Here is a 25,812-nt window from a genome sequence, read left to right on the forward strand (position 1 = left end):
TCACCACCAGAAGTCGGTCCAGTAAAAGATACCTCATCCACCTTGTCTCTCTAATATGTTGGGATGGACACAGCTACAACAACACTGCATACATATAACCTTGTATGTTATACAGTAAATACAAATCTGTTGCTAACTGCCCATGGACACATTAGAAGTAAGAGCTGGCAAATGAGGATTTACATCAGGTCATTAAATTTCATGTTAAGGCCAAAGGTATATAGCTAGCTTTGAAACGTGTTTGAAAACATGTACTAATGCACTATAAACACAGAAGTAGTACCTATGGTTTCACTGGAGAGAATATGAGTCCAACTGAGAGATAATCCAATTTCACCTATGCTTATTGAACAAGCTGTGGTCACTGATCTCAGATTCTGATCTCAGTTACACCAGTGAAAATCCAGAATAACTCTTATGAAGTTATTCCAATTTTACCCCATTGCAAGTGAGACCTATCACACTGTTTTCTGTGTTTTACTATGGATTACAGCATCTTAAAAGCATTGTGTTATTACATGAACCTTAGCTTAATATGTACTTGGAAGAGTAAAAGGAACTCAGATATTCTTCTCTTGACATCCTTGAGATCCTCCAGGTCCTGGGTTGCAAGGCCTTTTTGCACCATCTTTTTAATATCATTCCAAAGTTTTATTTTACAAGACAGCCAGGATATGTGCCCTCTTGGAGGACCAGGCATACATAGGCATATTTCAGTCTCCCTAGTGTGCAACCTGCACTTCACGGCAGATTTCTTTTGCTTGCAAATCCAACTTGTATATTGCAACATATACTGGAAACAGACACACTGGCCTACATTTCACCTGAAGCATCCAAACACACTCTCTGAACTCTCCAAGTGCAGATTTCCATTATACTAATTTCTTGCTGGGTGATTTCTCAAGAATCTAATATTTACCATCTTTTCTGCTGAAAGTTTTTAAAGATTTGTTTAGAAACACTGTTTCCTTGCCAAGATTTGACAGTTTAGCTCCACATCTGATGCCAAAATCATGACTCTCTTGTTAAGAGTTTAAGATGACACATATCACAAAACTTAGAAGATGTAAGATCCACTAGAGGCAAAGAAGTCAAGAAAGCCTTTTCTCACTTAACAAGGGAAGATAGATTTTGAATAAAGAGGGTGTCTTTTCCAACCAACCAAAGAGAGAAGGTGCTTCAAATAGTTTTTGACCAACCAAATTCTCACTGTGGTCTTTGTTGGTGGTCTGTCATACAGAGTGGTTTTAATACTTGAAAGCAGTACCTCAAGTGTCAGAAAACAAGAACATTTTATTTCTGCAAGAAAACTTTCCAGTACTACTAGTATTTTGGAAAAAAAAATTTCCTTGTAGCAGATTAAAAGTTGAGAATCTTAAAAAAAAAAAAAAAAACCAGCAAAGTAAACTATTCCTTATGGCAAAGTACAACTAGCATCTCAAAATGGGATGTGTTTAAAAAAAAAAGGCAAATTCAGAGTGAAGGGGAAGAAGTAAAGTTTTCTTTCTGGTCTGGCATGTCTCAGGGCAAGCAAAATCTTTGGCCACATACCAAAATTTATTTCATACTAAGTTATATTTAAATGACATTGACTCAATAGAATTTTGAACTGTGGCATACAATCTACCAATGCAAGATGTAGCTTATTTCACATTCCTGGAGCTATTAGAAAATGCATCCTTCTACGTCTGAGCAAGGTTCTGCTCTTGGGGAACCCTTGAATGTACTGGTTTTAATTTACTGTCTTTATTTTTCCCTGAAGATAAAAGAGAAAATGTGCTAGAAACCATGTTACGTACTATTTTTATAGTTCACAAAAATATCTAACTGTGGACAAGCCGGCCCTACACAGTTTCTTCCGCAACCATAGATTTCCTTAGAAAAAACATTTGATCAAACATATTTAACAGTGGTCTTACAAGCCATCTAAAAAAAGTACTTCATCTGCTTATAATTCCTTAGTATACTCACAGCAACCCAACATGTGAAAGGTTTAGTGTAATCTTGTAGAAAAATTTCAGCACACTCTTGCCAGACCAAACCAGAACAAAACGTACTATGTTGTATATCCATATGTAATTCTGTTGGGCTAGAACAGAGTACAATGTGTTCCCATTAATACTTACTTGCTTTAAGCTTGTCTTTTAAGATAGCAAATACTATTGAATATTTAAGTAACAGCTCTATTTTACCAAGATTACTTACTAACAAAGGAATGAATGGTCAGATTAAACTGGCTCACGGCTTGAAAAATATCACACACAACAGCCAAAGAAAACTTCTTTGAAACATTCCTGTGTTTGGAGAACATAAGGAAACTAATCTTGGATCATGACGGTGATGATGATGCTAAAACAACTGATTGCTGAACTTGTCCGTATTTTCTAAGCATTAAAACTGAATACAAAATAAATACAACTCAAGATACAGACTATTTCATAGATAGTTGGGAAGGGTGGGAAATGGTGCTCCCAAGGTCTGCCAACAGTGCAACCATATCAAGAATCTGACCAATATAATCATGGTTCAGATCCTACACTGGTGTATTTCTATTGATTGATGTTGATTTATACCAGCTGAGGATCTAGCCCAGAGAATTCAAAGAGAATTACCTGGTGAAGAATTTCATATTCTGCCTTTAGAGTTTCTTCCATTCCAGAATGAAATATAGAGAATTAGTACATTTAAGTTTTCAGCTAACCAAGAGGCATATGGTAAATTCTGTATTATATATATATAAACACATATTTTTAGGATAGATTAGATAGATATTCCTATGAATGAATATATATATTATCTCACACAGGTGTCTACACCTTCATAAGTGATAGTAACAGTAGATTTAATTATAAATTATTTTATTTATATCGCCAACCAATTCAACCAAAGAGCTTTCCCAATCATGAAAGAGTTCCTAATTTACTCTCAGAAGGCTCAGCCATAGAGCTGTAGCAATTACTGTTTGCATTCAACAGTTTGATATTATATTAAAAAATTCTATAGAATTGAATTCTCATTCTAAAGCACTAGTACTATTATTTGTATTGACTTTTGAGTTCTTCATTTGTAGGTCTACTATTTTAAGAGTTCCAGGAATCCAAAGTTATTTTCAAGATGACTAATTTTAATTTCTTGGGAGGAGCTGTAAGTAGTATAGTATCAGACTAATTCCAAAACCAAGCCCTTTCCTGCAAGCAAGCTTCAGAGTTACATGTCATCTGTGGAAGAACTACTCAGGTTGTTCACAGGCAGGATTTGATCCAGACCACATTGAAGTTAATAGGAATCTTTCCACTGACTGCAATGGGCCTTGGAACAGGCGTTTTCAGAAATGAGCTATAGTATTCACCATATACTGTGATTGATTAAGTCTCTGAAATGCACACAGTTATGTTTGGATTTACTGTCCTCTTCTCTAAATATTGCTCACTCAATGGAAGCTATTTTCATCAAAAAGTGTATAATCTTTATTGGGCTTTTTACAAGTTTGTTATTAAATGCAGCCTTTGCTGCAGCTGTGTTTTACTATTCTGTAAGTTATTGCTTTCCCAGGTGTTGAGTCCAGGGGATATCTCATCTAGGTACCTTCTCTATAGATCTATCAAAAGCCTCCAGGGTAACAGAAGTAATTACTGTTACATATATTTCAATAGCATTCAAACAAATAATTTACAGTAGTTCAGCGTGTTTTCAGATTCTAATTACTGCTTTAACTCTTCCTAAACAGATACTCAGTTTTAGGCAAGAAGAGGCTACAAAGCCCATCTAAGTCTTTGCCCTTAGAGTCAATGGTTAAACACCACAATATTTTTCCTCAAAACAGATACTGCGATGAGACCACCCTTCACAATAAAACTGGCAATCAATTGCAGACAGCGTACCCAGACCTGAGGGCAAGAACTGCTCTTCTTTCACTTTACGTGCATTGTTTTCTAAGAATCTTCCTACTGCGCTCACATTAAAAAATGTACTCTATATGTCTACAAATGCAACTCAGACAGTTTTGATGTGGAGTTCAGTGGGCTTCTGGAACACATTGTGCTATGAGTAAATTTCCACAGCATGCCATACACTTCCTAGGTTTACTTTAGATCTTTTGCCAAGATTAACAGGGTTTCTTTCATGTACTTTCTGTACATTTATATCTATATTCCATGTTTACTATAATTTATCTATAGGGTCTGGAGAAAGCATTACTGTTTTTTAATTAAGATACAACATTTGTTACTTTCCAGATACCCTGCTTCATCCATTACCATGTTCTCTGTGTTTGTTCCTTTGCAATTCACTTTAAAAACATGCTAGGTCACCGACCTCTTAAATAAGCTAGAAATACAAAATACCAAGTAACATTCAAATAATTTGTAAGATACAATACTTCATATCCCAGTATAATTCAGCCCATTATGTTAATTCAGTTATTTTGGTCATTTAGAAAATATAAACTGCATTCACTAATCTTTCTTTATAAAAATAGACTTTCTAAATAATAAATATTTTTCATTTCTTTTTAAAGTGACATATGAAAAGTAGCAGCAAGTTTTGGGCAACTAAGCACAGAACCAGAAACTTCTGAGTTCCAATATTGGCTCTACAATTGACTGTGTAAACTTAGAAAAATTGAGAGACTTGTCACAGAGATGTTATGAAAATCACTTATTATGTATATGTTGTTATACAACTGTAAAGCATTAACATACAAACAAGTTTCCCCTGTGAAAAAGTCATGTCGAATTTAATGAAATATGATTTCTGTAGGTTTTTTAAATCTCAGTAGACATCTCCCTTAACAGAAATTTATATCCCTGCTATAGAATTATTTTAGATAGTCCAAATGACCCACAGAAAGGATACCAATTGTTATTAGTTGCATGTATTTTAATTAGAGTACTTCTATAGAACTCTATTAAATATCCTCACAACATTATAGAATTCCACTCTATTAAACTCTAAGACTTTTCCATAAGTTTTCTTTTATTTCTATGAAGTGTTATTTAATTTCTACAATTAACTGCTCTAATTTTGCTTCTTGTTTAATGTGTTATTTGATTCACTGAATTCCAACCTGATGCACCATCCAAAGGCAATACAAAATGAATGACTGATTTGTCTCACAGAAACATTCAAACAATTCACTATGGGGTGAATATGACAAAGCTCTATTGTTTTTACATAGATCATACAGCATACTGACCTGATCATCATAGCGGTAAATGAGGAATTGTTCTCCTGTTGTATCTTCAAGAAAACTCCCCTGTGGAGAAAGTGCAAACTCAGGCAAGAAGTATGCATCTTGCGCCTGCTCTGCTTTTATCTGTAAGAGATACAAAGAGGTCACTTTATGGCTTCTGGTGACAAGCACCAAAACTTTCAAACACTACATGCACACAACTGCAACACAGCTATGGTGACCACATGCCCGCATATGAGCAAATTACGTGATGTATTTTACATACAATTTTGTGCACAGGATTTTGAACATTCGGTCCTGAGTATATGTGATGAGAATGTTACAAAAAGGCTGATAGTTGCTACCATCTTGATTTTTGGACTGTTGACTTGAAATGGAAGTATCAATTATAGGGTAAGTAATCTTAATCATCTATCAGAAATAGACACCCTACATATAGTAATGGTCTACAAAATTTCAAAAACAATCCATAGAGTTCTAACACTAATTCTCTGGACTGAATGGAAGAGAGCCATGATCCTTTGCAAAGGGCTGAAGCCTGCAACCTGTCTCATAGCAATGCAGTGGCCACATCACTGGCAAAGTGGTCTGGAGAACCTTACATTGCTACTGCTTTCCATGAACCCGTTCTGCAGTGAAGAGGGGATGACAGTTGCTTAGGCTATAAACCCCATCACATATCAAGAGCACTAAGTTAATTTAATTGTTTTAAATTAAGGAATCATATAACTAGAAATTGTTTGTAAAAAGCATGTCTAGAATAGGGACAATGGTAGTGCTTTAAAAGTGTGTTAGTAAACAAGATTTTAAACAGGGCTTCACACCTCGTGTAGATAGGGCAAGACATGATTATGTATTTGTTATCTGGTCATGGTCAACTCAGGGTTCCCACTAAAGTCCATCATACAAATAAGCATAGTTTTCAGTAATGCTTCAGTCAAGCCAGCTACTTTTGGAGGTCTGCTCATGCTGGCTCCAATATGCCCACAGCAGTCACAACCTTTGACATGTTTAGTATGACCCTGATCCTAAATCTTTTGAAGTCGCTGAGAGATTTTCCATTGATTTCAATGGGCTATGGACAGGGGCGGCTCTATGTTTTTTGCTGCCCAAAGCACGGCAGTCAGGCGGTCTTCAGTGGCGTGCCTGCAGGCGGTCCACTGATCATGCGGATTCGGCGGCATTTCTGCAGGTGATTTGACGGTCCAGCGCCTTCAGCACCCTCTGCCGAATTGCCACTGAAACTGCGGGACCAGTGGACCTCCCACAGGCATGCCGCTGAAGGCTGCCTGACTGCCACCCTCACAGCGACTGGCACGTCGCCCCCCTCAGCTTGCCACCCCAGGCACGTGCTTGCTGCACTGGTGCCTGGAGCCGCTCCGGCTATGGATCAGGCCTTATATGAGAATATAGGCAGGGGCGGCTCCAGGCCCCAGCACACCAAGCGCGTGCTTGGGGTGGCAAGCCACTGGGGGCGCTCTGCCAGTCGCTGCGAGGATGGCAGGCAGGCTGCCGTGCTTGGGGCGGCAAAATGCCTAGAGCCGCCCCTGAATATAGGAATAAATGAGAAGAGTGTAATCTAGTGATGTGAGCAAAGTATTGGTGGCTAAGAACCATGCTCTTGGATAAATTACTTAACATTTCTACCTCAATTTCCCCAGGTTTAAACTGTGGAGAACGACATTCACTGACCTACTTTACAACGGTGTTGTGAAGGTTAATTATATTTGTACAATGCTTTGAAAGTGAGCAGTGCAAAGTGTTGTTATAAATCGCTAACATTTTGGAAAGAGTTGCTGAGCTCAGGGATAGAAGAGAATCCAAATTATTCCACCACACTTCCCAGAAAAAGGTATATAACGTACTGTTGCTTAATTTCCCATAAACAAGTTTGCCAGAAGGATATGCAGTGATTAACTAACTTGTGTTTCCCATCTTTATAAGGTAAATATTTAAACTACAAAGCATTTAGACATATATCATTAAGCTTTGAATATATAAGATGCCAACATTTGAAGCTGAAATAACAATTTAATAAGTGTTACAAGAAAAACTGAAATATGTTTCACACACATACATTTATTTAAGTGTCAGAAGCTAATGAGCAGTTAGCCACTGGGTGAAATACAAGACTACTTGCTAGATTAAGGCAAACAAACTTTGGCCACAATGATGGAAAATTTCAACCCAAGAGGTGAGTGTTTTAGAAAGTTATATGTGGGGATTATAAGAGAAACTAGTTTGCTTAACTATTGTAGATGCTACTAAGTACCGAATAGAACTGAAGGACAGAGATAGATAGCAAAGATTGGGGTCAAAAATAATAATCTACTTGAATCTGAGTCAATTGTCATGGCAAGCCAATGCTGAAATCTAATTGACTGAGCTCTGTTCAAAACACACAAAAAATTCATGAACAGCTTTCAAAAGAATTTCCAAAAAGTCTCAACAAGTCTACCAGCTAGTCAAAAAATAGAAAAAAGTTCACCAAAAATCATCTAAATTTAGACATTTTTTCAACCCGTTCTACTAACAACATTTGAACAGCTTTACTGTGCATTCATTCCTACAATGTATTTATTTGAATACAGTATGTCTTAGTTTGTTTCATGGTCCATTTTTTTCCATATGGGATCTTTCAGGATTCTTTATAAAACTTTTATTATTATGAATATTTTGCTTAGACAGTCATTCAAATGTCAGAACTTTGTGAGCGTTCACCACATTTTTTAGTTGATGGCATCAATTTTAATGGCTTGGCTAGTCTGCAGTACACTCATTACTTAAATGAGAGCTGAAGATTTAAAGTGCCTCTACTTTCAGAAAACAATTACACATCATCCTGGTGTTTTAAGAAAACTTAACAGACAGTTTAATGTTATTAGCTTCAAGTTAAACATGTCAGGTGGATTATAAATGTACTTCAGATTTAGAACAGTCATTTTAAACCAGATTTTATGCTGTTCTTAAATATTATTGTGATGAAGTGGAAAGTTGGTAGGTGATAATATAAGTAGGCAACCATAATAAAAATAGTAATTGCGTAAAATGTTTTAAAAAGAAATCTTAAATAAATGTCAGATTGCCATTAAAGGAGGAAATATGGCATAGACATTACCATACCTGGCAAGAAGATTTAAAGTCGGGGAAGAAATAGATAAACATTAATTTGAAAAATTTCCCAGATACCTGCTAGCCAGAGACCAAACAATGAAGGTCTCCCTTGCCCTTCAACGCCATTCCATCCCACCAGTGAGGTCCAGGAGACATGATGAGATGACCAGTTTGCACCTTTGACTGCTGAGAATGGGCAGATGGTAGGATTTCTATTAAGGTGCTCATCTTCCTGGACCAAGCTTGGTATCAACCTGAGGTTGGTAGATGCTTGCTCAAACCGAACTTCCCCAGCCCCCTGACTGATGGAAGGGAAAGTTCTCCCTATTTTTAATCCTCTTCTCCCCTTATCCCTGAACCACTTGACTGGTGAGGGATTAAACTATTCTCACTTATTCAAACTTCTGGCTTCTGATTATGGGAGAGAAGGAAATCAACAGCCAATACCCAAATCCCCATTCTTGCAGTTCTCCCAGAGACTGCCTCTGCTTCTACTGTAAAGCAACACAGACATGATTTTTGTCAATTTCATTGCTAGGGTTCTGAGCAGCAGCAGTAAAGCCATCAATCAACTTATTACAAAGTTCAACTGAACCTTACGTAACATCCCTCCATTCTATTTTACTATAACCACTGGACATCTAAAGTAATTGTTTCATATTTATACATAAACATGTCTTCTGGTATTAATTTGAGGTTTAGAATCAAAACAGCAGCACTAGGATTTAACTTCTGTTAATTCTTACTGATGAAAGGTCAAAAAGATGGGAAAATGGAGGTGGAATATCTCAAAGAAATGAGTCTCACTGAATTCTTTCATGCCCATGACATGGGTATGGTGACAAGTTCTAGGCCTTTAGTACAGGTTTCTGAGAGCCAAACACTCATTAAAACAAAATGAATGTACCAATAAGTACATTTGCCCTTCACACAAACCTACATTACCTAAGATAAATCAGCTATTCCCCCTCTAAGCCTACGTGGTGTGTTAGCTAATAAGGGGGAAGCCTAAGCAAGGTGTACTCTGCTCAAAACAAACTGTACTACTTTACTACATAATGATGAAAAGATAATGAGAAAAATCAAACAGATTTTAAAAATGCCAGAGATTATAAAATACTATACATTTTTCTGGAGCTTCTTAAATGCTTAAAAACAAAGTCTGATTTGGAGACAAAAGGCCAAATTCACTCAAACTTGCACAGTATAATTTATACTTCCCTGCCTCAGCTAAAATTTTGTACCACCTTTGTAATTCAAATTTGCCGTCTGATATCTATAGTTAATTATTTCTGGTATGGTTACAACAAATAACTTGCTCATGTTCAAGGTTAGAGATTTTAAGGTAGGGTGTTGCAAAATACTTTTTACTCCAGAAAGGGGTTAGTAGCTTCAAAAGTTTGGGAAACCAAGATATTGTATAAACAATTACACAAGGTTACATTATTTTCCAAGAAAAGCTCAGTTCAAAAGTAGCATCAGGTTTTCAAAGAGGTGCTGTATTTTACGTAATTTATATTTGTGTTGACTGAAGTACAAGGAAGCCAAGTGACTTGCCAAAAATCAAAGAGTCCCTCAGTGGTTCGAGCAGCATTAGCTCCAAGATACTCCTGGTTCCCAGTACCTTGCTATAACCAGAAGACCACAAATTCAAAGCACTACTGTAAAAAATATTGTATATGTTCATTATGTAACATTCAGTCAGTGATACATTATAGGGGGAGATCATACTTAAGAACAAAAAAGAAGACAACAGGCTAAACTGAGGTTCACTGATATTTACCTTTCTCTCACCTTCATGCAACATTGTTAATGCACAATAACACCCACCTGAGCCTAACAGGTAACTTGTGTTCAGTGTTTCAAGTGAAGGTTAGAAAGCCCCAAGGTCTATGCCACGAAGTAAAATTCCTTCCCAGCCCTCTCTTGGCAATAAAGTTTAATCCTCCACACGTGAGGGTAAAAGGCACTCAGCCTATTTAGTCTACTACTAAAGTAGCAGCAGGCCCCAAGCCAGCAAAATACTATATATATATATAAGTGCTTTGCTAAATCATGGCCATATACTAGAAAACGTAAAGTAGGAAATAATCCTTCATTATCATCAAGGAAAAGGACTGGATGAACTATGAAATCTCTTCCATCTCTAATCCTATGATGAAACAACAGCCTAAGAGAATGCAGCAAGTTCCCTGTGGCTTGATGAGTCTTGAACTGGCAGTGGCTGGAAAGGGTAACTTGGAAGAAAATTGACAGGTTTCAGAGCAGCAGCCGTGTTAATTTTTATCCACAAGTACTCCTGTTCTTTTTGTGGAAGAAAATTGGAGATGAGGAGGAAGAAATGGTTAGTCTCCAAAATGAGTCCAAAGAATTTTTTTTTTTTAAAGGAAGAACAAATGAACAGATGGCAAACAGAAAATAATTGGACTCACATTCTTATTGACTTGCACATACATGTTTGTCAGATTACTATGCACTGCAAGTCCAATCATATACCAAAAAAGTGTGAACCTTTGATTTGATTCTTACAGTCAAATATCTTCCAGTCTGTTAAACTATAGTAGCATATGATTTGTGCCCGAGGGAAGAAATATACCAGCTAACAAGCAGCTAATTTTAATGCCACTTTCAAGGACTCTAGCACAAAAAAGTTCAGTGGGCTATGGCACTAGACTTTATCACAAATCATCCAGTTGTGAGGTATCAGATAAATAAAGAAAATCACACTAAAAGGTCCATAGTTTCACAGCATTTCTATGGTTAATAATTATGATGAGTAGATATCAAAGTAACCATGACTAAGACTAGCTATTTGTCACCACCAATATTTTCAAAAATGGGTGTGTGACAGGATGATGTCTCTTAAGGCTAGTGGGGCCTAATGGTCAGCCCACCCCATCATGTAGCATGGCCCTTTAAGAGGCTCAAAGGTCTGATTGCATATATAAGAACCTGTCTCCCAAGAGACACTGGGAAAGAGGGAGCAGTCTCAGGAGCGAGAAGCGTTCGGGAGGAAATTCTGTTACTGTTTCTTTGATGACCTGGGGCCAGGAGCCTTCCAGAGAGGGCAGGGCAAGGCTCTCCTCTCACGCAGCCAACTGGAGGATAAGCTGGGAGAAGGGGACCAAGACAAAGGTTGCCGCCTCTCTCGTAGCAGGATAGATACCAGGAAACATCAGCACAGAAAGGCTGGGCTCGCGAGCACCCTGACGCCTAATTAAGGAAAGGGGTCACCAGAGGGAAAAACTGGGCTAACCCACAACTCGGCACCAGAGAAGAGAGCTAAGCGCTCCTGCTTAAGGAGGAACAGAGGATTGGATTAATAGAACCTAGCTCCAGAGAGGAGAATGGAGGGGAAGGGGGATCCTGTTTAAGGTGAGAACAAAAGCTTAAATCAATACAGCCCAGTTCCAAAAAGGAGAGCTACGGACTTCTGCTTAGAGGGACTGAAAAGGAGTAACCCAGGGATGGTACTAGGAGGGGTTCCAGAAATAGAGATTATTTACAAGAGCAAGAAAGAAAAATTTCCTGACAGATGGAGCCAGAGACCACTAGTTGGACTAAGCCAGAGATGACAAATGTCCCTGGATGAATCCGAGTGAGCTCCTACTTAGGTTTATGGCTCTTGATAATAAATGAGGCCCTTGGAAAAGGGGAGCTCCTTGATTTAAAAGGTCTGTCTGGACTTGTTTATAACCTAAGTCAGTGTTTCCCAAACTTGGGATGCCGCTTGTGTAGGGAAAGCCCCTGGTGGGCCGGTTTGTTTACCTGCCGCGTCCACAGGTCTGGCCAATTGCGGCTCCCACTGGCCGCGGTTCACCACTCCAGGCCAATGGGAGCTGCTGGAAGCAGCGGCCAGTACGTCCTTCAGCCTGTGCCGCTTCCAGCAGCTCCCATTGGCCTGGAGCAATGAACCGTAGCCAGTGGGAGCCACAAACGGCCGGACCTACGGATACGGCAGGTAAACAAACCAGCCCAACCCGCCAGGGGCTTTCCCTACACAAGCGGCATCCCAAGTTTGGGAAACACTGACCTAGGTGAATGGAGTGAGGCAGCGCTCACCAGTGGCACCACACCTGACCGAAAGGGGGCACGCTGGAGTGGCCTCCACTCTACAGGGTTCCTAAACTTAGGCCTCTAAATCTACATTTAGGCACCTAAATAAGTGAGCTGATTTTTCCATGAGAGCTGCCAGGTGCACTGCACTTATGAAAACAAGGCCAATTATTTAAAATATTGAATAATATTCAATTCATAGTTAAATCCTTGAAAGTTCACTTTATAAATATCCACCACAATAAAATTTATAGGTCTGTATCTGTAAAATATTCATGGAGGAGTCTTGCTCAGCAGCTGACTGCTGTAACAGAGACCAAGCATTTTTATTTAAAAGTTTAATTTTTTTGTCATAAAAACCACGGTCCTGACGGACACACAATGACACAATCAACCGTACTTTGAGTGTGTGACTCTCCAATCCCTCTCCCTAGTGCTCACTCTGACTTTGCTGAAAGCAGACTTCAAAACCTCTCTGGTTCAACTAGAAGCCCTAATGTTTTTCCCTTGTCAAGTAACTCCTATTCTAGACTCTCTTAGTCCAAATGTAAATGGAATGTGCCCTGGGAAAATGTCCCAGTGGCTCTAGAGAGTCATGTGTAGGTATCTGAAAGACCACTGACAGGTATTTCACGGAGTCCATTTGGTTTTGAAAGGACAGTGAGGTACCATTAGTGAACAACTCTTATAGTCATAGATGGACACTGACTATTTCTGAAGAACATATTTACAAACCAGTCCTACAGCCAGAGGCATGTTTGTGAGAAGGCAACATTTGATATAAGTTCTGCTGCTCAAATATGGCCTGATCCAAAATCTATTTAAGCCAATGGGAGCCTTTCCCTGGCCTTGAATGGGCCCTAGATCAGATCCAGAGCACACAGAATATAGGGCTTAGAGTTTTTTCCATTGCCCTAGGTTTGCTCACTTGAAGCCAAAACTGAAAGAGAGAAGGACAATCCTGATCATTTTGTTTTTAAAAATATGGTGGTGTCATTCTTTCAGGCTCTTTTAAAACAAGCCTATTTTCTCCTAAATTCATCTTGATTAAATATAAATATATTTCCTTTGGCAAAACTTTTGCTGCAGATAAAATAAATTTGAACATTTTTCCTGTGCTTTTTAAAATGTATCCTAGTGATTAAGCTTTTGGATATTTATCAACAACTAATTGTGTTTTCTCTTGACATAGTTTGGCTAAGAGATTTAACTTTTCAGTGAAATACTTCAGTAGTGCTTAGCCAAAATACTATTTAGTTTCAAAATCCAGCTTAACTCTCAAGTCTGCTTCACGTTTCCAAAAGAAATGAATTCTAGAATTTTACGTGTCTTTTCCCCAGATAAGCTTCTTCTGAACATTGAGTTAGGCGGAGTCTACTTCTTCTCCACATGACTGGGGTGATATGTAGGGTGACTATATTTCCGTAAACTGAAAACTGCACACATGGGGCTGTCCCAAGTCACCACTCATCCCCCGATTCCTCTGCACCCCTAATTGGGCCAAGTAGCAGAGATGGGGGCAAGGGGAAGAGGAATGAGTATAGGCTGGGATTTGGACAGCAAAGTAGGGTGTGAGTTTTGCAAGTGTGAGAACTTTTGGGCTTGGAGCCAGGCGTTGAAGCTATTGGACTATGATCCAGAAAGCAGTGTGATGCCCCTTTGGGGGCTGGGATAGTAGAGGGGCAGGAAGGAGGCTCCGGGTAGAGGGAAGGGACCAAGGGTACTCCAAAGAGCAGCCCTGGGGAGGTGAGAGGAGGCCAGCATGCAGGGCTACCATTTCAGATGTTGGTATGGGGAGGGGCCAACTTCCATCTGGTGAGGGGATGAGGGAGAGGAGTGAGCGACAGGGGAGCAGTGGGGGGTTGCTCGCAGCTGGTGGTATGAAACTCAGAGGGTGGGGTAGGTGGCCCCCATTTCCCTCCCTAAATGGCACCCCTGCCAGGATGTGACAGAAACAGATGACTGGAGGCAGACAGGGGACGGAAAGAAACAAGTTGGGGTGGGGTGGGCTGGGCTGGAGAGGACTCTGGAGACCAGTCCTGAAGGACGGTGGGTGGGAAGGACATGAGACCAGGATGGGGGCTCCAGGGACCACTTGCAGGGCCAGGTCACGCTCAGTGCCCTGGCACAAGTGGATGCTGCAGGACTCCATTGGGCACTTACCAGTTGGGTTGCGGGGTAGGGCCCGGGGCCCACGAGTCACAGCCCCATGGCCTGGCTGGAGAAAAGTTTGAATTAGGCCCCTAACCGCACTGCCCTCTGATTGGGCTGCAGAGTGACACGTGACACCCCATCACTCCCACTCTTCATGGACAGGGCATAACAGAGACACAATCAGCCAAACTCTTGTCTCCCTCCCCCAAGTATCACTGCTCCCCCCCGCAACGTTTCTCCATACGCCACTAGCAGGCTGCACCCCACTTTTTTGGCAAAACTGGGCATTTGTCCCATTTGCTTTTGGCAACTGATTGGTTTGTGTGAATCTTTTTCAAATAATGTATTTTAAATAAAGAATTTACCTTCTGTATTGTGAAAGTGTAATAAAGCACATTATTTTGAATGAGAAAGGGCGGGGGACAGGTGGGGGAAGGAAGAAAAATTCCAACTACCAGCATATTTTCTTGCTAAATTTCATTTAAAAGATCAAGTTTAGGTTCTCTCAAAGTCTTGGATGAAAATTCTCTCCATGGAAAGCACCTCAACTCTTAAAACAGTAAAAGGGAAGAAATGTCTTGTAAAAAGTCTGGAAATGAGACTGAAAATACTATTTCATTAAAACTCATGTATTTTCTATTAAAAAAAGAAATCTTGTGAGCAAGACACAGACAGAGGTAACTAAAGTCTTCTGAAGGTTTTTTTCCCCCCTCCCCACACCATATGTTCAGCCCCTTTCCAAACAGAAACCACCTTTTTATTATTTATTTAGTAACCTAATAATTGGCAAAATTCTTCTCATAAATCAAGCCCCTTCAGCATTATTAGCAGCATGTTCTCATGGAAATCTATTTATCTCTTACACAATGATATTTTCTAAGGGTCTTTATAGTCTCTAGAGAAAAAATATATTATAAAGGGATAGTTTGTCAGCGCCATTAGCAGAATCAGGATAATCTAAAATATTTTTTAAAGATTTGTTAAATTGCCCTTTATGTCTAACATTATACGGTGAAAGAATTTCTTCTTGCCCACATTGGCAAACTGCTACAGATTGAACAGACTAATTTGTAGAAATAAGCAGACCATCTTGCTTGTTTATCTATAGGCACATGACTGCGGTTTGCTCTGTGATATTCTGAAGGAGGCTGTAAGTATACTTGGGGAACAGCAGATTTATTTCTGAAAGGCAAGAAAGGAAAGCAGCTAAAGTAATGTCAGATTACGATCAGAGGTAGCTAAATAATAAAATCCTATGAATGAATACATGCTCTGGAATGAATACAGCCAAGTAGTTTAAGAGGTACAAGAAAGAGGAGAACAAAATAATCTGGTGGGAATCTCTAGTGGGAAAAATAGTCCTGAAGAGCAATCCCACCCTCTTCTAGCTGACCAGAGTATAATTCTGCGCCACCTGCAAATCAGCTGTGGGTAGCTGCTCCAGTGAAGCTGAAGGGAGGGGAAAATGAAAAGATAGTATATGTCGAATAACCAAAAACTTTGCTGGAACTGGGAAACCAGCTAAAAATAAATAAATGTGCGGTGTTGAACACGAGAGACTTTACACCACAGTCTTGGAATCAGATGTGCACAGGCCGACTCTTGCACTCACAACGTATCCCTTTGATTTCAATGGGTGTGGAGTGGGCACAGGGACTCACCCACACAGATGTGATTGCAGGATCAAGGCTTTAACCAGCAATATCTTGAAGTTCATACCAGCCATACATCCACACGCAGGTATAAATATAATACTAAAAGTTACCCAAAAAGCAAGCAAGTAATGTTTTGTATGTGCACCATAAAGGTCCTAGCACAGTTCTGGGCACTGTAGAAGTAACTAACTACCAACCGATATACTATTCCCTGATGAGAGATAACAGAACACACACAAAAAATGAGTACTTAGCTCTTATATAGTGCTATTCATCAGTAGAGCTCAAATCACTTAACAAAGGTGTCATTATCCTCATTTTACAGTAGGTAGTCTCAGGAAAGTCCGGCTAAAAGTGACATGGGAAACCTGACTCAATTTCCTTATACTTTTTAAATTAAATTATAACCTTAATGTTATTAATGTTATGTTAGTGTAATTATTTGTATTTAATTTCCTTTGGAGATTTTTTTCTTTAATAGTGATATAATTTGAATTGACATAGTAACATGCTTTTCATATACTTGGGTTGAAATTGTGCCCTAGGGCACTGAAATTCTCATCCATAAGTCGTGCAAGCAAAAACGCCACAGCATTAGCTGCCAAACACCTGCTATGTCTACTGGAGGATCCAGATTTTTAAGAGGATTCTGGTTGCATAATGAAAGAACGGAGGGAAAAGTGTGAGGCTAGGGAATGGTAGTGCAACCACAGCAGTTAGGGAAAGAAAACTCCTGTCACCATGAGACACTACAGAGCCAGGTAATGCAAACTTTCATGGGTACAAATATAGATGGCCGGGGTGTGGGGGGGAGAATGGCAAATATTCCAACTGCAACAGAAGACCAGCCAGAGGCACTACTGGTTTTAATTAAACTGCATATGCAGTGTTGTCACTAGCAATAAGATGTTATTTTTCACTAACTCAATGTGTAGGTGAAGAAGTGCATGAAGTGGCACAGCTACAATGGAAGAATTCAAATTCTAATAAAAAAAGATATCAACCCAAGTGCAAGGCAAACTTTCAGCCCTGAGACACTCCTTCAAAAGAAAAAAATATCCTTTGAGGCAGGAAAGACAACACTTACCTTCTATTAAAAAAAAATCAAATATGGGGCCTAAATCCCACACAAATGCAACCAGGTAACAGAGATCTCAAGAAGAAAGGAAGAGGTGTTTGGCAGTCAACACCTAAGGTCATAGATACACTAAAACTGCTCCATAAATGACACCTTCAGTAACTCCTGTAAATATCACATGATCAGCTGTAGTTCATGTAACAACCAAGCATGCTATTTTCAGGAAATGGCAGCTAATATAGCACAGGAAGCAAATAATCATTTATGACCACAGCTAGGTCACTAGGACTTGCAGTTTTGGTCAAGCCATATCAGCTCACAACTGGACCCAAAGAATATGCTTCTATGGGCATATGGGCAAAGATGACCAAGTCATCAAGGCTAAACGGTGTAGGAAGTGAGTACAATCTAGATTGCTTGTTGGCCTACTTCAGGGACTTTCACCAGGAGCGAACATATGCAGATAAGACTATGTACAGGCTAATAAGCACAGATTCACAGAATGAAATCCTGGCCCCAGTGAAGTCAATGGGAATTTTCCACTGACTTCAAAGGGGGCAGGATTTCACCTATAGATTCAAAAAGGGACCACGATGACTTGTGCACACCACACGCCATGGAATTTCACCAAGTGATTCCTGCATCAATCCCTTAATTTCAGGTTGAGCTCAAGTGTTCCATTTAGAAAGACATCCCATCTTGATTGAAAGATTTCCACGTAAAGGAAGATCTATCACATCCCTAGATATGTTGTTCCAATGGTTAATTATCTTCCTTGTTGAAAAATTTCACCTCATTTCTATTGATTTTGTTCAGCTTCTGTTTCAGCCTTTGAACCTTATTGTGTCTTTGTCTGTTGTATTAAAGACTGTTCTGCTATCATAAATCTTTTCCCTTTGTAAGTACTTCTAGACCATGATCAAGTCACCTCTTAATCTCTTTATCTCCTCCTTAAGCTCTTTATCTCCTCCTTGTTAAGATAAATAACTTAAATAATATAGCTCTCCCTCCTGTTAATTCTAGCAGATGTCTTCTTACCAGATAAAAGTGGGGAGTAGAGAATGTCCCAGCCCAATGTTCACTCCATCCTAACTCATGGCCAGCTCAAAGCATGACTACATCTATCACAAAGAGGACAGTCTCAATTTTCCCCACTGCTAATGTTCCATCACCTCTAATCATTATTTTTGTATTAATAAGAGTCCTCTTGCTCTTTGTCCATTCCTCTGTCTCTCTATTGTTCTATTGTCAGGGAATCTTTTAGGGATTATGGTCTGAGCAGCCTAGCACACAGACTCAACCAGCCACATTTTCACAATAAAAGAAGCAGTTAACTGGTCATGGCTCTGCTGTAGGAATGTTGGTTTAAAACTAGTAATGAGGCATGTGAGGTGAATGCCTCCCAGCCATGCACCCTTCACTCAGGCACACCTGTTTCAGCATGATTTTTTAAAGAGACATTTCCCAAAGAAACTCTGTGCACAACACTCAACCCATTACCCATCCAGCCCCACTATAGGTCTCATAAGCATATTTACAAATACTCCACTCATCAAGGTTTTTTTAGACTGTGCTGACCCAAAGAAACGCTAACACACCAGAAGACTTAAGAAGCATGCTAGTTCCTAGTAAGCTATTTCCCCCCCTAGGTGGAGATGATCATATGATGTTAATGTCATAAATTTGTCCATTCCCTCATCATTTCCTTCTTCTGTTACTGACTACCCTCCCCTGGGTCCTGACAACCAGATAATCCCCATCTAATCTGTTACTGCTAAAATTACCTTTCTGGCCCATTGAGAAGACATTGTCACTCCCCTCCGCAAACACCTTTCCCATTGTTCCACATTTCAACTTCTCATACTCAACTTCAAGGTTTTGCATAACTCTCTTGGCCAGTATCTCTGATCTCCCCTCAGTCCCTTTCCTGCACCAATGAGGCCAGTCTCAGTAGCCCATTCCATTCCCCTCTCCAGTTTGTTTCCATTCCTCTACCATACTGCCCCATATATATGATATGATCTCAACTCCAGGCCCCAACCCTCTCCTGAAACAAATCCCTCTTAAAGTCTCACTTCTGCATAGCCAAGTAACACTGAGCCACAAACACCTTCTCTCCAACTTCACAAAGAGATTAAATGAGTTTTAAAATAAGCTAAATTAACACTCTCCTCTGGATCTCCCACTGCAGCTTTTCTTCTCTTTGTCTTTTACTGGATACATGCCTCAGGTGGACACTGTTTTTAATTTGTGTGTCTTTTATTGCACCAAGCACAGAGGTAAGATTTAACAAAGACAGTTGCTTGGGAAAATGCCTGCTTTTTGTTCATGTTAATGGACAATATAGAAAACACAAATAGTGACCAAAATATATTCCCTATGGCCGAAAAATATGGCCCACACATCAAACAAAAAGGGATGGTGGGATTTGCACAAAAGGGCTAGAGAGAATATAGATGAACACAGATTTGTGAGAAAAATGTGCAGAAGCCCCAAAACAAATAATATCCCAAACCCTACACCCTAAAAAAGATTCATGTTTCCCAATATGAAAGGGGAGCCATCATCAATCCTATGGCAGTTTCTGGTCACAGCTGATCAGCTGGAATTAGGTGACAATAATTAATGCATATGCTTAATAACAACCCAAAATGTAGGTGAGTATGTAGTAGAAAGCATTATCTAAATTGTATCTGTGCAGAAAGACTTCAGTGGAAAATATTGCAATCTTCTGTTCACTGACAGCCATTAGTAGTAATGGTCATTAGCTTAATGGGCTGTTGATGTTTCTTCTCTCAAGGATGTATGCAGGAACTCAAGGAAGAGGAATGAACCCAGCTGCTGGCCACATAGCAAATTCAGAATGAGCACGCTCTCCATTCTAGTTCCTCCTCTCAGGGATTTGGTGGAAGGTACTTTAACATATCAGGAGCTAACACTTCTGCTGATTAGGACCAGAAGTCTGAGGAAGGTGGACTCAGAGATCCAGAAGGGATAGATACTTCGAAGAATGAAATGGGCCTGACAAACCCAGAACAAAAACATAGGAGGAAATCACAGTCAGAATGAAAAGGAGGCGGCTCTTACAGGAAGAGACTAAAGATAGCCATGGGTTCTCTTATTGGAAAGAGTAAGTAAATAGACCTTGGGAGTGAGTTAAAGAGTTAGAGAGACAACTGAGCAGTTATATGTAAAATGGAAACAGTCTATTGATTCAAAACAAGATGACTGCTGGAATGATAATCAGAGTGATCTGAACGTAACTATTACACCACTCATCTTCTGTGGCCAGCAATGAAAGTTTAATAACTAATTGATTCTAAATATGATGCCCAGGTGACTACAGACAGACACAAGGCAATGAATGTGATGAATGAGGAGGAAGAAGGATGGAGAACCTATTAATGTGGCTGTGCCTTCTTATAGTATATAATCCACGGATGAGGAATTATCCAGTGTCTCAGTACCGGGGAGAGCAGTAGAAGCTGAGCTGCAACAGAACACAGCACAGGTCCCATTGTGTTTTACATACACTGATGCCCTTTTTGCTGTTTTGTAGTGTGTATGGAGCATGAAATTGATTGAAACCCATGTCTACATATGAAATTGATGTGCCAGCTCATACTTAATTTTATGGTATTTGTTTTGGTACCTAAGGCTCTAGAGAGCAGGCACTATCTTCTTGCAACTGATCAATGTCCACGTTTATGATGTCCATTGAACACTGATGAGAATTTAGCTGCAAAAATTACATCCAAATAACCTTTGCCTGACTTTTCACATCTCAAATCATTTTCCATAGAGTGAAAGAGGAAGTGTTTCCACCTCTGTCTCATCTTAAGTTGAATTCCTTCCTTCATCTCGGAATATGCTATAGGTTATTCATTAGCATGCAGAACATCACTCAAGGAACTTTGAGCAGTTCAGAGCAATGTGGCCCCTGATCTATCCAGGCACCTAAGCTGCTTTAAGTGCCACTGTCTGTACTAAAACTGATATGGTGATCTTATAAGCCTCATTATATCTTTATACTTTAACTCTGTAGGTGTTTGGAAATTATATCATAAGCCACATCTTCAGAGGGTGACCAACAGTCAGGGCCATCCCTGGGGGGGCACGGAGTGGAAGTGACAGATTTGTCTCTTCTGGGACCGGCCAATTGCACTGGCCTGCGGGGCCCCCAAAGCGTGGGGCCCCGAGTGGTCGCTCTGATTCTCCCTACCCAAGCAATGGTCTGCCAACAACAACAGCAGGTGGCAAAAAACAGAGTTAGGTGTTCTTTCTAAGATCTTAATTGAGAACACAGAAAGAATAGCTATCGGATTGTGTTACTTACTAATTAGCCAAATTCAAAGAGCTGATGTAGGACAAATTGCCTCAATACCTGCGCAACATGATACAGTCTTGGGAACTTGGTTACCATGTCCAAGATCTGCGATTTGGCAACACATACAACCTGAATATTGAGGAAACTGAAGACTTCCTGTTGCTGAAAAGCTCCTCATCCTGCGTGGGTGTTTAGAAGCAGATGTGTATGTACAATGGATAGCTCCCAGGACAACTGAATTGAGACGTGTCATAAGTCATGCATTGTTTTCCATTAGTGTTGTCTTTCTACGGGAATGTTAATATGATTTTACTTCTTCAGACTAGCACAGTGAAGTTTATGATGGCATGGCAGATGGCTAATAAGCTAAATTGTCTCTAGTCTTCTTTTACAGCAGGTTGTCAGGCTGTTATAGGTCTCAATAAAGCAAGGTACTTAAGTGCATGCCTAATTTTAGGTATGCAGGTAGTCCCATTAACAAGTAGTCCCATTAACATCACTGGGATTACTGACATGTTGAAAGTTACACACATCCTTCAGTATCATACTTTGATCATTACAATTAAGGTGCTGCTAGGCTGACTTTCTCCATGTCCTTATTACTGCTGGAAGAAATCAAATTGGTCTCTTTGTCACATTTGTCCTTCAGCAAGTTTGAGAAATGCATCTTTTAGACACCACCCCTTGTTTCACATTCTCAGTTGCTTCAACCACATTGAGATCGTAAAGGTGCTTCTCAGAGGTAGCAGCTAACAGGTGGACGGCTGTTCAGAGGCAGCTTTATATACGCTGAGGCTAACTGCCGAATTACTTCTTTCATCCCACTAATAGTGAATATAGTTTTCATTTGCCGACCTTATTTTTGTATTTTGGAAAGATTTTACATATGTCCCTATGCGTATATCTACCGTGCAATTAGACACCCACAGCTGGCCCATGGCAGCTGACTCAGGCTCACAGGGCTGTTCAACTGCGGTGTAGACATTTGAGCTCAGGCTGGAGTCCAGAGACCCTGCCTGAGCCCGAATGTCTACATTGCAACTGAACAGTCACTAGCACAAGTCAGCTGACGTGGGAGTTGAATTGCAGCGTAGACTTATCCTATATAATATGGCACACCCTTCCAACTGCCTTTACAATGCCTGGTACCATAACACAGCAGAGGCATTAGGAATTGTGCAGTTCTGTGAATATGTACAGGACATCTAACCAATAGTATATAAGGGACTATTCTTGCGTCTCCTACAGCCTCTCTTGCTTGTACTTGCACATAAAGTTAAATAGAATTGTTGACAGCAGAGTTTAATTTTAAAAGTTAACAAAAAAGTAGCTTTACCCCCACACTTCCCACAGGAAACTTCTTAATAGTTCTTCTTTAGTATGTTTGGATCAACCAGTGGCAATAACTTATCCAGGATTTCCTTATCCGTAGCCAGTGCTTGGTTTATTAACACGAGCTAAATTTAACCATGAGACCAGATACACCGGAGTTCAAGTCTACAGTTCTAGTGTGCTTCCAGATTCTTATGTTTATCACTTAGCCTTCTTAGACTTTTCAAAATCCAGAATGTACCCAAAAGTGATGGATCATGAAAACATTAAGGAGCCAAATTCATCCGTTTTAACTCCAATGAAGACACACAGGATTAAATTAATCGGTGATCTCGAACCTCATGTAGGAAGAGCTCACATCACCAGAAGCTGTTGAAGCTACGACTTGTACAGTGTAATCTCTCCATGTAAGTATTCTCACACTTCTTATCAAAACTGTCTGTACTGGGCTATCTTGATTATCACTTCAAAAGTTTTTTCTCTTACTTAAAATTGGTCTCAGAGTTGGTAAAACAACTCCCACCTTTACATGCTCTCTGTATGTGTATATATATCTCCTCACTATATGTTCCATTCTATGCATCCGAAGAAGTGAGCTGTAGCCCACGAAAACTCATGTTCAAATAAATGTGTTAGTCTCTAAGGTGCCACAAGTACTCCTGTTCTTTTTACAGTGTAATCAGTTATCCTTGCAAACAAGACTGCAGAATTTTATGACACCAAATGCCTGTGCTGATCTTACTCTGCCTAACTATATGGTGCTCCACATCTTTTGTTGCCTTACAGGTAAAAATGCTATAAAATACTCTTACTTTCATAGCCAAATCCTGCTGGCCTTAATCATGTAAGTAATCCTGTTGACTTCATTGGGGCTATGTAAACAGTGTAGCTCCCACCCTACTCTGAATAAAGTAAACACATTACATACAATCCAAACATACACACTCCCTGGGATTTAGTGACTCAAACAGCAGCCAAACATAAATCTTAACCCACATTTTCTTCCAAAGCTTGGCTGTACCTGGGATTATCAGTGCTGGACCTCCCTGTCCCAGATCTTAGTTCTCTCTATCCAGAAAGATACTCCAATCCATTTTATCCTGGCTGGAGAATACAAAACCCACCTGCTATTCTGGCTGAGCATAACTACACTGCACCTTCATATAGGTTCAAGCACCTAACATCCAAAGGACTCAGAAGAGTCCTGCACCTACACATGGGATACTGAAATCAGCCACCCTGTTAACTTTTGCGAATAAATTGAGCAGGATTTGTCCCTTACTCCTGATTTCTCTCTCCTCTTAAGGCTCCTGCATGCATCTATTTTCCTTATCTTCTATTTTATTCCAGCTTTAATAATGGCAGCAGGAACATATTTTATAGAACACTAAATAATGAAACGTAGCAAATTCAAAAAACAGAAGGCTAAAAATGGAAAAATTACCCACCAATATAAAATTACTTCCTGGAATAAAAAGGAGCTGAATACGTTAGAAGGAAGTGTGGAGCAGTAATAAAATCTCCAAATTTATGCAAGAAGTCAAAGCCCTCTGTTGAGATAACCTAATAAGGTTTCTAAATCCCAAAATAAGACAAAGCCATTCATCACTACTATTTACAAACAGGGAAACATCCCAGCTTGCTTAAAAGCCACTGAGATCTCCCAAACCAGTCACTTGCATTATGCAGATTAATGAACATTTTATGTAGACTGGAGAATACTAGGGTTCCTCGAGCCTCAGCCCCAAGCCAAAACGACACTCATTCTTAATTAACAGTCTTAAATTCTGGTGTTTCCTGGGTAAGCAGAATACAGTAGTCTTTATTTTCACCCCATTAATACATATGATATTTACATGCAAAACTCCCACTAGCATTAAGGTAAGCGGCACATCTAAATCCTCAATGAAGCTACAAGTTGACAGAACTCTGTGGTAATCCATTATACTAAATACTTACCTACCACCCTACTAATATTTTTCTCCTGTCAAACATGTAAAACACTGGCAATCCTGTACTATTACTTGGATTATTATTCAGGAAATAAAAGAAGTGATGGTAGCACCATTTCTTTAAAAAAAAAAATCTAAAAATAATCCAACCCAATTCAATTTCAGTTCTGAAAAGTTTTAAAGAAATTGAAGTTGATAGAATAAAACCCCCTCTGTAAAGCTCTTTTTTATAAATTTCCTTTAGTTAAAGATAACATATTGGATTTAAGTCCATATATAACATATTAAATACTTTTTTGTTACAGAGGATCTATTCATAGCAGTTTGTATTTGCAACATATGCAGCAAATTATGCTATTAAACACTTAATCCTAATAAAGCTTAAATTTCATTCTGAACAATAAAGCTTGTACAAAGCTTGCTATGCTTGAAATAGGAGTCTAGAACTAACCTATAAAAGAAGTCTTAGGTAGCTAAAATGGCAATATTAATTGGACGCTGGGGATGTAAAATTAGCTGGCAGAATTTTACCTGTTATGATTGAAAATCAACAATAATCATGCATAAAAGTTATTTTTCAATTACATATTATTTTTAAAGGTGTGTCATTTCCCCATATTTTAATTCAAAGATCTCTGCTGGAGAATCCAGAGGGGGAAAAAAACAACAACAACAACAACAACGGGTGAAATTCTCATGGTTGTGCTGGGTTCACATACGGCCCTAAGAACCACTAGAGCTCTAGGTTTCCCTTCCATAGGGCAGCGCAAGCAGAACTGTCCAGCAGAGGGGGCTCCACAACTCCCGTACATCCTGGGGTAGCTGAGCACTGTGCTAGTCCCTTACAGAGCAGTGGAGGGCAGTAAAACGGCTATTGCAATTACAGAAATCCACTGGTCTTAACTCTTCATGTAAAAGGTAGGACGAGGCCGCAGCTGTCATGGCAGCCCAAG

The 25,812-nt window shown here is 39.6% G+C and overlaps 1 protein-coding gene across 12 annotated transcripts in view; it reads right to left on the bottom strand.

Annotated features, from left to right (window-relative positions):
* The window catches only part of ADAMTSL3 (ADAMTS like 3), a 274,175-nt gene that overhangs the window by 226,801 nt on the left and 21,562 nt on the right, over positions 1 to 25,812 (bottom strand). For all 12 annotated transcript variants that reach the window (XR_005585749.1, XR_005585750.1, XM_039492789.1 and 9 more), the window contains one exon: positions 5,195 to 5,314. Coding sequence is in view for 10 of the 12 variants with exons in the window: in XM_039492789.1 (XP_039348723.1) it covers positions 5,195 to 5,314 (120 nt within the window). In the remaining 2 variants the exon portion in view is untranslated. The remainder of the gene's footprint in view (positions 1 to 5,194; positions 5,315 to 25,812) is intronic.

Source organism: Mauremys reevesii, linkage group 10 (assembly GCF_016161935.1).
Source record: "Mauremys reevesii isolate NIE-2019 linkage group 10, ASM1616193v1, whole genome shotgun sequence".
NCBI lineage: Eukaryota > Metazoa > Chordata > Testudines > Geoemydidae > Mauremys > Mauremys reevesii.